The sequence below is a fragment of the Capra hircus genome, chromosome 16 (assembly GCF_001704415.2).
Source record: "Capra hircus breed San Clemente chromosome 16, ASM170441v1, whole genome shotgun sequence".
In the NCBI taxonomy this organism is placed as follows: Eukaryota; Metazoa; Chordata; class Mammalia; order Artiodactyla; family Bovidae; genus Capra; species Capra hircus.
Window position 1 is genome coordinate 70362018 of NC_030823.1, and position 16800 is coordinate 70378817.

Sequence of the window (16800 nt, forward strand, 5' to 3'; positions counted from 1 at the left end):
ATATAGAAATAAAATCTACAAATGAAAAAATATCTAAAAGCAATCCCTTTAATTAATCACATTAACAGAAGTAGGAAATTATATAAGCACTTCAACAGATGGAAAAAACTGATAAAAGTGCAACTCTTATTCATGATAAAAAAGAAAACTTTTAGCAAATTGTGAATAGAAGGGGATTTCTTGAATCTGATTAATGTTATCTATGGAAGAAATCTACAGCAAGCATATTAAATGGTAAACTACTGAATATTTCCCCCTGAAATATAAAACATGAAAGGCAGGGTGCTCATTATCACCACTTCTATTCAACATTGTACTAGAGGTCTTAGCAACGTGATAATAAAAATCGGAAGTGTAAATATAGAAAAGGTAAAAACAAAATTGTCATCATTTGCATTAATTCATCTTCCTACCTGCAAATTAAGATTATAAAATAGTTTGATACAAACATTCAGTCCTTACATATAAATGACTGTTTCATGCAACCAAGTACCCAAAGGACTTCTTAGGGGAGGAAAGGAGTTAGGAAAAACTACTTCACAAAACTGACTTTTGTTTTTAATTATTACCCTCTTAAAAACTCACTTTAAGTGGAGATACAGGCTTGAGATAGGGTGCTAGGCCTTTTGTAACTGGCAAGCAAATATACAGCAGGGTGAGAAAATGTGAAGTTGGTATTATCTGGTGAACACTGAGAACATTTTTCCACAGAAATGTGTTTGTCTAATGGTTCTTTCTGCAGGATTTCATGTACAGTGTAGGGGAAGTAGTCTGCAAGCACTCTAAGGAGCTTGTGTATCTTCAGTAACTTCCCCCATAGGAATCTGCTTTCTTAGTTTAAATGGGGAAAGAAGAAAGAGACAGTGGAATTCTTGGACTATTATTTCCAATTTGAGGGTTTCTTATAATTCAAAGATAGAAATTATCCTTTGAAGAGAAGGGAAAACAAACTCATTTAATTATCCCACGGACTCTTCCTCTTTTGAAATTTTCTCTCTCTGTCTCTACTCCTCTGATTATATAAATTTTGTTATTAAAAGAACTCTGTCAAGAATTCATTTTTATAATACTCGTAACAGCTGTCCTTTTACATTTATATGGCTGGCTTGAAGCTGGCTTTTTTATTGCCTCCATGGTATGAAAGATACACACACACACACATATGTGTAAAGCTGGCTTAGGACCTGTTACTTTATTTACTGCTCTTTTTTCCAACATCCCAGGTTTTGTTGCTATTGTCATTCCTAGTGTTCACCCCATCCTTGTGAGTTTACCCTTGGAAAACCTCTCTTGTATTTTACTGGGGTTTTGGAAGGGCATGAAAGTGGACTTGAGTTGAGTCCGCTCCCTCTTTTGAAAAGCCAAGAGGCTGGCTGCATCAGCACCTGTGGAAATAAGGTGGAAAGTTGCTAAACTTGGGAAGACTGGTTGAAATCTGTTTAAGGAGAACTGAGAACCCCAGAACCCCCATCCTGCATTCCGTTCCTGCGCTCTTGTTCTTTCCCTGCCCTGGCAAATACCGGAGGCCTGCTCTGGAACCCCAGGTGCAGTTGAGGCAGAGGTCCTATAATGAGATGAGAATAGCATGGTTAGGTGACATCTGTGTGCTGAATGTTGAGACTCCCAGCCCTCACCTTGCTCTGCTGCCAGAAAACTAGCAACAAGGCCTTTCCTCTCTCTTAGCAGGAAATTCAAGGATCTTTCTGTGAGTAAAGGCCGAATTCAAGAGGAAAGACCAATTTAAATGGCCCAGTCAGATAATCCTCAGGGTTACTTATAGTCAACAAACTCCACTCACAGGCAGAGAACTTTAAACAGCTGTGTAGTCCCACATCTGTAAACATGCATGAGCAACAGAGAATCCCCAGATAACTGGGAATCTGATCAGCCTCCACTGTTAAAGATGGAGACGAAAACGAACATAGGAGGGTCATGTGAGAAACAGACTGTACGGCTTCCAAAATCCTCATGGTACATGAAGGGTTCATTAACCCTTTTCTCTACTTCTGTGAATGTTTTTAAATTCCCATGATAATTGTCATAGAAATGAGATTCTCATAGAGATGAAATATTGTAACAATAATAGCATTCTGTAAAAAAAAAATCACTCAGATCTCTTAGAAACTAAAAGTATGATTAAAAAAAAAAGTAAAACTCAGTAAAAGTTTGAAATTTAAATAAGAAATCTCTCAGAAAGGAGGACAAAAAGACAGATGGAAAAAAAATGAATTTCAACTCTGAATACTATATCTAGTTAAATTATCAACCAGGTATGAGGACAGAAAAAAAGACATTGGCAGAAACGCAAGGTTTCAAGTGCCTTTTCTCAGCAAACTACTGGAGGGGTGTACCCCATCAAAATGTGGAGTAAACAGACAAAAAGTAAGATAGGAGATACAGAAAGCACTAAATCCACTTTAGGAATATGAAGACTCACCAGGATGACAGTGAAGGGCCTTTGCAGGATGAAAACTACAGGCAACACACCCAGAACCTTGCTGAAATTTCCTCACGAAGGTGAAATTAGAAATTAGAAGGTGAATGTCTAATGCATGTGAGTCCCTTGGGAGGAGATCTAGACCCAAGTCCATGTGGCTCACTGCCTGGTTTTTAAATAAAGTTGCATTTGAACACAACTACACTAATTTATTTATACCTTATCTGTGACTGCACATTACACAAAGCAGAGTAGAATAGTTGTGACAAAGATCTAAATAGCCTGCAAAGTCTCAGTATTTTTTCTCTGGCCCTTTAAGGAAAAGTTTGTCGACCTGATCTAGAGATTTGATTTTAGATTTAATTGGTCCATAGTTTATGGTTGAATTAGTTATGTCTACCTAGAAGTGAAGTGAAGTGAAGTCGCTCAGTCCTGTCCGACTCTTTGTGACCCCGTGGACTGTAGCCCACCAGGCTCCTCCGTCCATGGGATTCTCCAGGCAAGAATACTGGAATGGGTTGCCATTTCCTTCTCCAATGTCTACCTAGGAAATAATGCAAATTGCTCAATCTAGGGAGAACAGAAATTGGAGAGGAAAGGAAACATAGCCTTGATTTACCGCCTGGTTTACCTTTGAATGGGCTTCCCTGGTGGGTCAGAGGTTAAAGCGTCTGCCTGCAATGCAGGAGACCTGGGTTTGATCCCTGGGTCGGGAAGAACTCCTGGAGAAGGAAATGGCAACCCACTCCAGTATTCTCGCCTGGAGAATCCCATGGATGGAGGAGCAGAGTCGGACACGACTGAGCAACTTCACTTTCACTTACCTTTGAATATACTTACATGATTATAATTTTGAGCATTACTTTACTAGTGTGTGAGATGAGTGCAATCATGCGGTAGTTTGAGCATTCTTTGGCATTGCCTTTCTTTGGGATTGGAATGAAAACTGACCTTTTCCAGTCCTGTGGCCACTGCTGAGTTTTCCAAATTTGCTGGCATATTGAGTGCAGCACTTTCACAGCATCATATCTCAGGATTTGAAATTCGATCACCTCCACTAGCTTTGTTCATAGTGATGCTTTCTAAGGCCCACTTGACTTCACATTCCAGGATGTCTGGCTCTAGATGAGTGATCACACCATTGTGATTATCCGGGTCATGAAGATCCTTTTTGTACAGTTCTTCTGTGTATTCTTGCCATCTCTTCTTAATATCTTATGCTTCTGTTAGGTCCATACCATTTCTGTCCTTTATCGAGCCCATCTTTGCATGAAATGTTCCCTTGGTATCTCTAATTTTCTTGAAGAGATCTCTAGTCTTTCCCATTCTGTTGTTTTCCTCTATTTCTTTGCATTGATCGCTGAAGAAGGCTTTCTTATCTCTTCTTGCTATTCTTTGAAACTCTGCATTCAGATGCTTATATCTTTCCTTTTCTCCTTTGTTTTTCGCCTCTCTTCTTTTCACAGCTATTTGTAAGGCTTCCCCAGACAGCCATTTTGCTTTTTTGCATTTCTTTTCCATGGGGATGGTCTTGATCCCTGTCTCCTGTACAGTGTCACGAACCTCATTCCTGATGTTCAAGCTGGTTTTAGAAAAGGCAGAGGAACCAGAGATCAAATTGCCAACATCCGCTGGATCATGGAAAAAGCAAGAGAGTTCCAGAAAAACATCTATTTCTGCTTTATTGACTATGCCAAAGCCTTTGACTGTGTGGATCACAATAAACTGTGGAAAATTCTGAAAGAGATGGGAATACCAGACCACCTGACCTGCCTCTTGAGAAATCTGTATGCAGGCCAGGAAGCAACAGTTAGAAGTGGACATGGAACAACAGACTGGTTCCAAATAGGAAAAGGAGTGCGTCGAGGCTGTATATTGTCACCCTGCTTATTTAACTTCTATGCAGAGTACATCATGAGAAACGCTGGACTGGAAGAAGCACAAGCTGGAATCAAGATTGCTAGGAGAAATATAAATAACCTCAGATATGCAGGTGACACCACCCTTATGGCAGAAAGTGAAGAGGAACTCAAAAGCCTCTTGATGAAAGTAAAAGAGGAGAGTGAAAAAGTTGACTTAAAGCCCAACATTCAGAAAACGAAGATCATGGCATCCAGTCTCATCACTCCATGGGAAATAGATGGGGAAACAGTGGAAACAGTGTCAGACTTTATTTTGGGGGGCTCCAAAATCACTGCAGATGGTGATTGCAGCCATGAATTTAAAAGATGCTTACTCCTTGGAAGAAAAGTTATGACCAATCTAGATAGCATATTCAAAAACAGAGACATTACTTTGCCGACTAAGGTCCATATAGTCAAGGCTATGGTTTTTCCAGTAGTCATGTATGGATGTGAGAGTTGGACTGTGAAGAAAGCTGAGCACCAAAGAACTGATGCTTTTGAACTGTGGTGTTGGAGAAGACTCTTGAGAGTCCCTTAGACTGCAAGGAGATCCAACCAGTCCATTCTAAAGGAGATCAACCCAGGGATTTCTTTGGAAGGAATGATGCCAAAGCTGAAACTCCAGTACTTTGGCCACCTCACGCAAAGAGTTGACTCATTGGAGAAGACTTTGATGCTGGGAGGGATTGGGGGCAGTAGGAGAAGGGGACGACCCAGGATGAGATGGCTGGATGGCATCACTGACTCGATTGACGCAAGTCTGAGTGAACTCCGGGAGTTGGTGACAGACAGGGGGGCCTGGCGTGCTGCGATTCATGGGGTCGCAAAGAGTCGGACACGACTGTGCGACTGAACTGAACTGAACATGATTATAATAACGTAAATGTCAAATATTGTGATAATTAAAATGATCATACAAGTGCATGGAAAGATGGAAGGGATGTGCCTGTGTGGTGGGATAGGAAGAGAAAGGAGCTTAACCCTCATTTTTGATTGTCAGTAGATAAGCCCTAAAACTAAGAGGCAGCATTGCTAAATACTAAGAGGGAAAAATCCATTCCTCTGGGGAAGGAGAAACAAAAAGCAGAGGAAGGGGAGGGGCTGCGTTTTTCATACAAACAAACATTTTGCAGACTTTAAACACTGCATCTTTTTACTTTTGATGAAGAAATATAATCAAGAACACCTTCTTCTCAAAACTGGAAAACAAAAAAGGAAAGAAACACTTGTTCAAGGCCCCTGTTCTGTTCTCACTTGCAGTAGATATATGTCGCTCATCATCCCAGTCCAGTTCCTGTTGAGTAAGGACAGTCACAGAATCCTTCAGAATCATGTTCCAACAACTACATTCAGTCATGAGCTGGCCCTGCTCATGAAACCAGTATCTCTGATATAATTAGCAAAAGGGCACCAATTAATACAGATTCTGTCTGGTTCATAGATATTCCCAACAAAGGAACATTGCTAAGATACATTATTTGACCTAACATTTGAGTATTCTAAATATGTTCTAAGAAAGCTGCAATTCTAAAACTTCACTTGTTCCAAAAAACATTCCTACTTAAACCTACAAACATGGAAAGACAGGTATTTCTTAATAATTTTTGTAGATAATAGGATACTTTAAAGCTAAGTTGTGGTTCTGAATGATTTTGACTTCTGAATTAAAGTAGTTTTTGCTTTTTTTCTGACTCTTGATAGAATCTTTCCAGTTAAAGATGTACCCCTGGAGACTGATGACCTTTCTGACTGGCTCTATCAGCGTTTTATTGAAAAAGAGGACCTCTTATCGCATTTTTATGAAACAGGTACGCAGAATCCTATTACATGTATTCCTGAGGTTACTGATGGTTTCAAAGATATATTTTAGGGGAGATAACCATTTTTCAATTCTTCAGGCACCCTAAAGGAATCAAAGTATTTCCATATTTTAGAATTTCAGCTTAGAACTTTTATAAAGACAAATAAATGCATGTGAAATTTATCCAGGCCCTTACTTCATCAGCCAGTGTGGAGCAATCAAATGATGGGTAAAACATCGTACAAACAGATCAAGTTCAAGAGAATACACGTCTGTGGAAGACTGTAGACCCACCTCTGTGATTATATGGTCTCTTTTATGAAACAGCAAACATCATTCATGTTTTGATCCTGCACTTGATTGTCTGACTGATAGCCATCACCATACAGTCATTTTAGATTATTTTTAACTGCATTTTAATGTGCTTATTCTTTTCTTTACGTGGAGGGATAGCATTTACATTTTAAGTCTTCATAGATATAACCTTATTACATTTTTCTCCTAGGGAGAAAAAGGTCTATTTACTCTAAGATCCCTTTTCTGTACTCAATATTCTGTACTTTCTATGACAACTACAGTGTGATGAAAAACACAGAGAAGGGAAGGAGAAGAGAGAGAGGAAACCAGGAAGTTGGGGAAGCAAGAACTAACCTGCCTGGAGCCCCAGGCAGACCCCAGGTTTTCACAGACAGCCACACTGCACACCTGTTTCCAGAGCAACAGGAGTAAGATGAAGAGAAACATGTCCTGGGTCTGAGGATAGCCTTGGGGTTTTAGATGAATAGAGGCCCAGTTTTCTTCCCATCTAGACTTTTTGGGGACAGAATTAAAGTAGATATTAAATCAGTGTATCAAAGGTCTAAAATTCATAATATTAATCGCTCAGTCATGTCCACCTCTTTGCAACCCCATGGAATATAACCCCTGAGCTCTTCTGTCCATGGGAGTCTCCAGGCAAAAATACTGGAATGGGTTGCCATTTCCTCCTCCAGAGGATCTTCCTGACCCAGGGATCAAACCAGGGTCTCCTGCATTGCAGGCAGATTCTTTACCATCTGAGCTACCAGGGAAGCCCCCTGATAGTCATAAGCAAAAGCTGATACTGTTAATTATCTTTAAGGCTTTTGTGTTTGTATTTAGGATTGTTTCACTTTATCCTCAATAAGACTCCTTCCTCATCTTAACTTTCCCACCTGGGGACTTTGGAGTCATGGATATTAATATGACAGGAGCAGGACACTGTCTGTGCCATTAAAATACCTAGTAAGGCTAGCTGAACAAGATGTCCCTCTCTGCTGTTTTGCATTCCTTGCTCTCCAAGATTTTCTTTCAGGATAAGACAGAATGGATGTATTGGGGAAGCCAAAAAGCTTGTTCAGGTTTTTCTATAAGATGTAATGTAAACCCAAACAAACATTTTCGGCAAACCCAACATAAGGCATCAGGTGATTAAAAGGCCAGCAAGATCCCTCTTCTTATTCATCTCAATCTCTTTATAATATTTGGCCTAAATAGTAGCAACAATAGTAGAAACTCTTTTTAAGAAAGCTATTTGCATAACAGACCTTGAAACTTTAAAGTGTTCTCTGTAAATTGTGAGAAGCAAATCCTCTCTTGAATCAGCTTACCCTAGGGGATTATCCTCAAGAACAGAGACTATTTGAAATGCTGAAGAGTGTTTTCAAGATGACCTTAGGAAATATTGTTCCAAAGTGGTGTAGCTTTCCTTTCCGGAAAAGAATGTAAAGACATCTGTTTACTTTGTTTCTCCTTTTTATTTTTTTTTTATTATCGACATAGTCCTTTTGAATAAAGGAATAAACCATGTTGCCTTTTGAAAATAGTATCAGCAATTTATGGGCTTGCATGCTGGTTCAGTGGTAGGAACCCACCTGCCAAGACAGAAGACACAGGTTCATCCCTAGGTCGGGCAGATACCCTGGAGAAGGAAATGGCAACCACTCCAGTATTCTTGCTTGGGAAATCCAATGGACAGAGGAGCCTGGTAGGCTACAGTCCTTGGAGTCGCAAAAAAGTTGGGTATGACTTAGGGACTAAACAACAACATTGGTAATTTACAACCCCTTTTGTGGCAAAAACATTTAATTTGTAAATAGAATTAGTATAAATTACGTTATTTTGAAAAAGAAAATATTTTTTGGCCACAAAGTTTGGCTTGTAGGATCTTAGTTCCCTGACCAGGAGTTGAACCCGTGCCTTTGGCAGCGGGCGCAGAGTCCTAACCACTTGTCCATCAGGAAGTTCTCTGGAAATTATTTAATTGATTTAATCCTGTGTCCTGGCCATTGCAGAAATCTGTAGGGATACAGTGGAAAACGAGGCAGCCATAGTGCCTGCTCTCCTGCAGTTTATGTTCCTGCAGGAGACAGAAAGTAAACCAGTCTGTAGAAGAGAGAAAGGTAGATTGGAATCAATACAGACTGTGGAAAGTGCCAAGAAGGAAATAAACATGAAGATACCAGTGACTGGTGGGGAAGGGGAGACAAGACAGTGGTGTTTTTCTGATGTTGGAAAAATGCCCTGAGCCTGCCTTTCACAGAGGTGGAGGGAGAAGCATTCTAGGCAGAGAAAAAAGCAAAGGCTCAGAGGTGGGAAAGGGCTCAGTGGTTTGAAAACTGTATCTCAAATGATATCTCTCTTTAAGAGCAACATGAAATCAGAGATGCTTTAAAAAAAAAAGAATGCAGGGCTTCCCTGGTGGTCTAGTAGTTAAAAATCCGCCTGTAAGTGCAGGGGACGTGGGTCTGATCCCTGGTCCAGGAAGATCCCACATGCAGCGGAACAGCTAAACCCGAGTGCCGCGACTACTGAGCCAGCACTCTAGAGCCTGAGAGCCGCAACTACCGAGTCCTTTAGGCCTAGAGCCTGTGCTCTGCAGCAGGAGACGCCTCCACAGTGAGTAGCCCACACATGGCAGTGAAGAGTGGTCTTGGCTGACTGCAGCTAGAGAAAGCCCGCAAGCAGCGATGAAGACCCAGCGCAAAACACACAAAAGCAGAAACAAACAACAACAACAGCAAAAGAAACTCTAGCTGATGTTCAACGTTTACTCTAGGACACCTCCCACCACAAGAAAACAAATTAATATTTCTATTTTGTCTTTTAGGGGCTTTTCCACCTCCCAAGGGCCATAAGGAAGCTGTTTCCAGGGAGATGACCCTCAGCAATACGTGGATACTTCTCATACAGTCTTTTGCGTTTTTGTCAGGCTACATGTGGTACAGCATCTTCCAGTACTTTTACCATTGCCTGTTTTAGGAATGGACTTGGACTTGTCATGGTCACCATAGGAGTTTGGACTTTCCTAAGCGTGCATTATTTTACACGTGCAAATCAGAATATAAAAAACAAGCAAAGGAGATTCAATGGATGGATTAATATTTATCCCCCTTTGGGATATTTTTAAACTCTACTAAAATGAGGATCAATAATATAATGACCTGCTAATATGTTTTAAGGATTTTTCATGTTTTAAAACAATACACTCTACCACCCATTTATGCAAACATCACATTTGGAGAAGAAGAAATCATCAAATCATCCTAGAAGACTATCTGAGAGAAATTCTGTTGCCACCAGATGTATGTGATAATCTTGCCCAGACTCAGAAAACTGTGCGCGTCCATTCCTCTTAGCTAGTCGTCTCTGCTGGGCAGCACTGGGGCGTGCCCTCACCTCCATCAGCTCTGGCTCCATTCCCAGTAGCCTCGAGGCGAGCTGGTGGGCGCCTTCCAAGAGCTGCTTCCCTGTTGTTTGCAGAGACACCCGGTCCTCAACAGCTCCATGAGGTTCGGTGTCAAGCGTGCCCCCGGGGCCAAAGCAGTGTCCAGTGACACATTCCGGTACTAGAAGGTGTTCTTCCAAAAGACCAGCTCAGTCCAATGCCGTGTTTACATGCATTCATGCTGCCCCTTTATGGGGAGGGGGGTTCACTTGATTTATCTTTTGTATAGAAGGCATATCATAGATTGATAATTGTCTTTTACAAAATGCACTTTTATCAGATGCATCTACAGCAGAGGATTAGCACTGTAGGTTGGAAACAGACGTGAACGTGATCAGCGAGTGAAATTCTTGAGAGGCTGCCTGTCTGTCTGCATGTTGATCTGTGCGCTGACGCTCCCCAGCGCCATCTGCACTGGGTACCACACCACGGCTTCTGTCCCGCTCAGAGCCTTCGTTTAGTTTTGTTCTCTTTTCTTTCCATTTTGCATTTTAGTATCAAATGCATATGGGGGTGGTTGAAATAAATTAAGGCATTTAACTGATCAAGTTAAGGTGAAATAGACTTATTTAATATAAGGACTGTAAGAGCTAGAGCCAGGCACTGACTTCCAATGGTGACACATTCTCACATGACACCCCCAGAACCTGCATTTGTTCCCTTAGCATGTCAAGGAGCTACCCGTGCCAGAGTGGCATAACCAGGAGAGACCAGCAAAGAGGCTTCCCAGTTTCTTCCAGTTGATCTTGGAGAGGATAGAGTCAAGTTCATATTTCTAGAAAACTTTTTTTTTAAAACGATGTGTCCCTATATTCATGTGATTTGATTCTCCTCATAGGAGAACCAAACACTCCTCAGAAAGTGCTGGCACGGTGTCAACTGGTCACCTGCACTCCCAGTGTTGAGAGAGAGGTTGTGTTTTGGTTTGGGACTGTAAGACTATTTAGACCCTAGTGAGTCAGTGTACTTATTGGTGATGAGCATTGTTGATTCCCCTGTTGTCACTAATTGTACAAATGACAGTTTTGAGAAGTAGGCCAGAACCTAAAAGTAAAGGCTATTGTTTTCTATTTTTAAATAAACCAAAAAAAACAAAAACTGAAAAGATGTGAATTTTCTCCCGGTTATGTGGGAAAGGCAAAGCAACCAAATAAAAGCCCCCAGCAGCTCCATCTTTAGGGTTAATTCAGTACAGAGGTGAAAGAATGATTCATTACCTAAAATACCTCATTGAATAGTAGACAACTACTGGTGAAATGCAGAAGACAGTGTTAATATGTTTGGTTTGGTAGTGGGTATTATGCAGTTTTTTTTGAAATCTGAGCATTTTGTTATATGTGTTTTACAGTGACAGTAATTAGGTAAAGTCAGTCTCAATTAAAGGTATGAAGGATGATAGGAAGCTGGATAGAAACTTAAAGATGCTTCTGTTTGAGGCCCAGCAAACACTACTAGACAAGATGAATCGAAATTGTTCCCTTGAGAGAGTCAGCCAGCTGGGGGATAAGTAACTCACTGTGGAGTCTGGCATGCATAGTCCTAGCCAATAGACCTTTTTCGTCATTGCTAAGTAAACCGCAGATAGAGTGGCCAGTTCTCCCATCCAAAAAAAAAAAAAAAGAAATGCATACGTCAGTGTGATTTAGGGCCACTTTTGCTATCACTGTTCTCCACAGGAACATAATATTGTATAATGTACATGTCAAGCAGACTGTTCTGTAAGATGCTTTTGTTTTCAAGTGCAGTCATTTCAGCAGCTCTAGAGTGAAAAATACCAACAGATGTGTGAGTTAATTTTTGAAAATAGATCTGTGAGTTGTAAATAGATGTGTATTTGGTCTGCCCTATCCCTCTTTGATTCCTTATCAACATGTTCTTTCTCTTCTGTTGGCAAAACATGTTTGTCTGAGAGCATTGACTGTGCTTTCCTTATCAGTAACTGGAGTTCTCCTGCTTGCACTAGGGAAGGTAAAGAGAGAATCTGTGATTTTGTATGGCAACCAGGGAAGCAGCAATATGCCACTGTACAGAACCAAATCAAAAGTCCTAATCTGTATTTTCTTTGCAAAGTGAGATCAAAGGTTGTTTAGAGAGTATACATCTTTGTCAAGGGAAAAGAAAATAGAACTGTGCCAGTTTCTGTGCTAGCAGCTGGTAGAATCTCAGCACTTCCTGGTCTCAGCTGATCTGCCTGGATTCACATAGCAGAGAGGGCTGAGATCTCCCTGCTGGATTTTGGTCTCCATGAGTCACAGTGATGGAGCATTGCTTGGCCACGGGCAGGTGCAGTGACTCCAGAGATGACCACCCCAGCAGTTCACACTTAACTTCCGAAACTGTCATTGGTGTTAAAAGATACAAATAGCGTGGAGAAACCTATATGCCAGTGGAAGGTAAAGAAAAATTACAGAACGGAAAATGATGTTTTGGGTGAGCAAACGAGTTGAGAATCTAAATAGTAGATTTTTTTTTTTAAGCTAGCTATGAGTTCAAATCTGTCATTAAGTAGTCCTTCATATTACAACCAACCCTTAATTTTTCCACGGGGAAAGACCTAGAGATTACCAGAGTTAATCCAGTAATAAGTCATAGTAAACCAAAAATCTAATTGTATTTAGGAGTTTGAGTCCTTATTCTCATCAAACTGTTCTTCTTCTAGGGATGCGTATTAATTTTTTTAAAGAAAAGATTTCTGTTGTCTATCTATTTATGACTGTTCATGAGTAGTGAAAAGATTTGGAAAGACAGCTTCAGGAAGAGGAAACACAAAAGCCTGAATAATCTATGGGCTAGAAAAGAATCCATGAATAATCAAGAGCCGGTGGTATTGTCATTTTTTTTCAAGACTTTTTGTGAAAGTGAAATGTTAAATCACCGAATGTAAACCTCAGAACATCACTGTGGTATTAATAGCACTTGGGTCGGTGTTGCAATGCCTCTTCATTCTTTGTTCTCGCCACTCATGTCTTGTGGGTTTGTCTCGGTAATGTTTCTGACAATCATTTCCCTATAGACTGTTCTAAACTACTGTGACCTGGTTATAATTGTAGAAAGTTAATCATGGATATTCTTATTGGATTCTTTTTATATTTAAGGAAATTTTATTTACATTGCTAAATAGGAAGTTATTTTCTTCATTACACTATAGGACTTCGCTCCAGAGTTACCATTATGAGTACGTCAGCTCTAGTCTACAAAGGATGGATAAAAATGGTTAGCCTTATTTTCTTACAATGTAGTGCTGTGAATTTTACATCTGTTAACATGAAAGGCGAAGTCAGAGCCACCCTGGGCAACAAGTATACTGGTTTATTTTATGAGACAGTAGAGACTAATAAGTTTGGGACCAAAGCCACCTAAATTGAACATTTTGGGGTCACAAAGGGGCCAGGTGTTCTCTGGAGCAGTCACTGGTTGGTGCTTTATTGCAATCATTTTGCACTGATACCCAACAGTTAGGAACTGGACCCTGGGAATAAGCTGAGGGTGCTGTACTGTTGAGGGAGGGTGACTGTAGCCATACAGAAGATAAAATAAGGGTTTTTCTGCAAAATTTCCATTTGAGGATTTTTACATTTAATATTTTTTTAAAACAGTTAAAAGAACAAAAAATATATGTGTAATCTAGTTGCAAGATATGCATACATATGTTGAATGGCTTTATTTTTGTTGTGTAAAACTGTTGAACACATGACTGTAATGCCCAAATTCTTTATGTGTAGGGGGTCTGTGCATTTTACAGTAACTCATTTCATGATTGGATAATGAAACAGTTATACATTGAATTGCCATTGTTGTGTTACATGCTTTCCTTTTCTTTACAGTTATTACAGAGTTGTATTTATTTTATACAGGTGGATTTTCATTTTCCTGATGCCATAATGTTTACTTCAGCTTGTTGACCTGTCTTTCTTTGTCTATCTGCATGTTGTAATGTATGATAAGAATGAATGTAAAGGCTGTGGCACCTGTCATTAAATTTTGTAAAGGGCTGGTCACTCGTGGATCTATCTGGTTTATGAATGCATTTGCGATTATTTTAGTAACCAGAATCACCTTTTCAGAAATTTAGATGTGAACACCAAAAGAAACATTTTTCCCAACAAAAATTTAATAGCTGGTTCTATTTTTTTTAATCTAGAAAAAATAAAGTTGATTTTTTTCAAGTAAAGTGCTTTTAATTCTTAGTAGTGGGGGTGGGGTGTTTGTATTTTACTGGAGAGATTTAGGCATTAACATCTGTGGACATGTATTATGGCAGTTGGATGCTGAGGGCAAACTGAAAAACCAAAAGAAAAAAAACATTGTGCTTCCTTCTTTGGGTTTAAACTATTCCCCCAACTCCTTCCCCACTTTCCCCATCTAGCGGTGTACTGGTAAATGTTGAATAGTCTGCCCTCCTAGAAAAAAAGTTCTGTATACAAGTGTACATGTTTGTTAAAATTTTGCTGATAGCAAAGACATATAACACAGCTAACAAATAATAATAAAATATACTTTATTGTCAAGTCCATATAGCCAGTTCATTCTCCCAGGATGCTTTAATTGATTTTTGCTGAACTCTTGTAGCCAATCTATGATTGCAATTCGGCCATGATTTGAAAAATGGAATTACATCATAATTACTTATTACATTCTTAAATTTATTGTCATTCAATCTTATATGTGATCTGATAAAGTGTTTCCTCAGTTCAGTTCAGTTGTTCAGTCATGTCTGACTCTTTGCGATCCCATGCAGAAAAAATTGTTTCTTACCCTTGTGCAAATTATTCTCACTAAAGTGAACCACATTTGGCTTCATTACTCTTTGTAAGCTTATGTAACTTAATTTCAATAACAACTGTTTGGCAACTGCTGGCAAAATTTTAAAATTTAACAATCAGCTGTAGTGAGCCAGTAGGAGCTGTCTCCAGCACACTACTGTCCTGTGATCTTTTTAAAATTTAACTGTTAGTGTTGAGTAAACTCACTGCTCAACACTAAAGGTCCTATTACTGACCCCTGCAGGGGCTTAATGGGTGGAAAGCATTAAGTCCTATAGAGCATGCTTTTGTTTATTTTTTCTAAGTTTTTTTTTTTTAATGTGGATCATTTAAAAAATCTTTGTCAAATTTGTCGCAATACTGTTCTCTTTTATATTTTTTGGCTATGAGCCATGGGGGGTCTCCTAGCTCCCTGACCAGGGATTGAACCCTCACACCCTACCTTGGAAGGTGAAGTTTTAACCACTGGACAGCCAGGGGAGTGGGCTTTTGATTTGGAGGATTTGACGACAGCAAATCTTTCCTCAAGTGCATGGGAAGCTTGGATTTTTCTAAAGTTGGTCCTTTGCTTTCATTTCTCAAAACTAGGTAAATTGATAGTAGGCATCTCTAAGATTCTGTTCTGAGCACTGAAAACACTCATTGTTTAGATATTTGGAGAATATGTTTGATCCCACTGAAAACTTTAATGTATTTAAATGTCTCACACAGTCTGCCAAACAAGTTAAACAGTTCAAGTTCGGTCTACCTCCTCTTTCTCTGGACGTAGGATGCTATTCTGGTGAGGCTGTTACTGTTTCCCCCAGTGTGGTTTCTGTGGAAGATGAAGGACAGGCTGAGGACAGAGCCCTGAAAGCAAGTGTGAAGAACTCTGAGATCTGTTGCGGATCAGCCCTATTCTTCATGAGCTGGGAACAAAAGAAAAGCCATTGTTTTTAATTTCCACTTAATATGAAAATGTTTGTTTTTAGAAAACGTTTCTTCCTGATGAAAAAGAAAATGTATTTTTAAAAGGAAAAAGTTTCCTCTTTTGGCTATAAGAAAAAGTCAGCTGTATGAGCATGTGTGACCATATCATAACATGCTGATATGATATAAGTAAATAAATTTTTACCTCTCAGGACTTGGATAACCTTGTTCTTCACTCTTAGAGGCTTGAGAAACAAACTGAGTATCAATTACCCAGATCATATTAAAACATACATGAATGGACTGTGGGAGGAGGGCTGCCTAACCACTGGAAATAAAACAGGCTCCTTTCCTAGTCAGCAAAATGCTCTTTATTAGCTGAGTAAACCCATTTTACAAAGAAAGAAACTGGAACTGTTTGGGTTTGTTTTTGTTTTTGTTTTTTTGCTGGAAAGCATGAGCATATTACAAAGCTCCCTCCTGAGTCTTCCCCCAGAAAATTTCTGTTGCTTCTTCTTGGAAAACTTACTGCTTTTTAGGTGTGTGATTCATTCTAGAGGTGATGGTAAAGTTCTCATTGTTGAAGAGGGAGCTCTGGGCCATCCTTTTGATGACAGCAGCTGTCTCAGCGATGTCACTGAGAAATCACACGGCTAGGACATCTCCCCTAAAATTATCAATTCTGCATCTTCATTCCTTTGTTTCATTTTTGACACCAAACTGCCTGAAAAGGTCTTTATCTTCAGTTCTTACCAGTTAACACCGAACACTATCAGAGTCAGCTGATGGATAGTTAAAGGAAAAGAAAATAGATACCTATAAGTTGGGGGAGTTGGGAGGGGATTGGAAGAGGTTGAAATACTAGGAAGAGGAACCCAGGAGTGTTAAAAGACAAAGAAAGTGCCAAAGTCTGCTGTCTACAAACAGGTACACACACCCCTGATCAATGAGGACCCCAAAGAGTATTCAGACACAGTCTTAAGGAATCAGCTTCCGTGTGAACTGTCCTCAGGCTACCGTTCCTGCGGGCTCACGTCTAAAGGATCACAGTATGCAGTGTTAGTCACTCTGTGCCCCACCAGGCTGCTCTGTCCGTGGAATTCTAAAGGCAAGAATACTGGAGTGGGTTGCCATTTCCTTCTCCAGGGGATCTTCCCAGTCCAGGGATCAAACCCAGGTATCCTGCACTGTAGGTAGATTCTTTACCGTCTGAGCCACCAGAGTAGTTTAGAGGAGCCCAG

General features: G+C 39.9%; 1 protein-coding gene across 9 annotated transcripts in view; it reads left to right on the plus strand.

The window, feature by feature from the left end:
- LPGAT1 (lysophosphatidylglycerol acyltransferase 1) overlaps nucleotides 1-14058 on the plus strand; it is a 154503-nt gene extending 140445 nt beyond the window's left edge. For all 9 annotated transcript variants that reach the window (XM_018060752.1, XM_018060755.1, XM_018060753.1 and 6 more), the window contains 2 exons: nucleotides 6043-6149; nucleotides 9270-14058. In XM_018060752.1, coding sequence (XP_017916241.1) covers nucleotides 6043-6149; nucleotides 9270-9421 — 259 coding nt within the window. In that variant the 3' untranslated portion in view covers nucleotides 9422-14058. The remainder of the gene's footprint in view (nucleotides 1-6042; nucleotides 6150-9269) is intronic.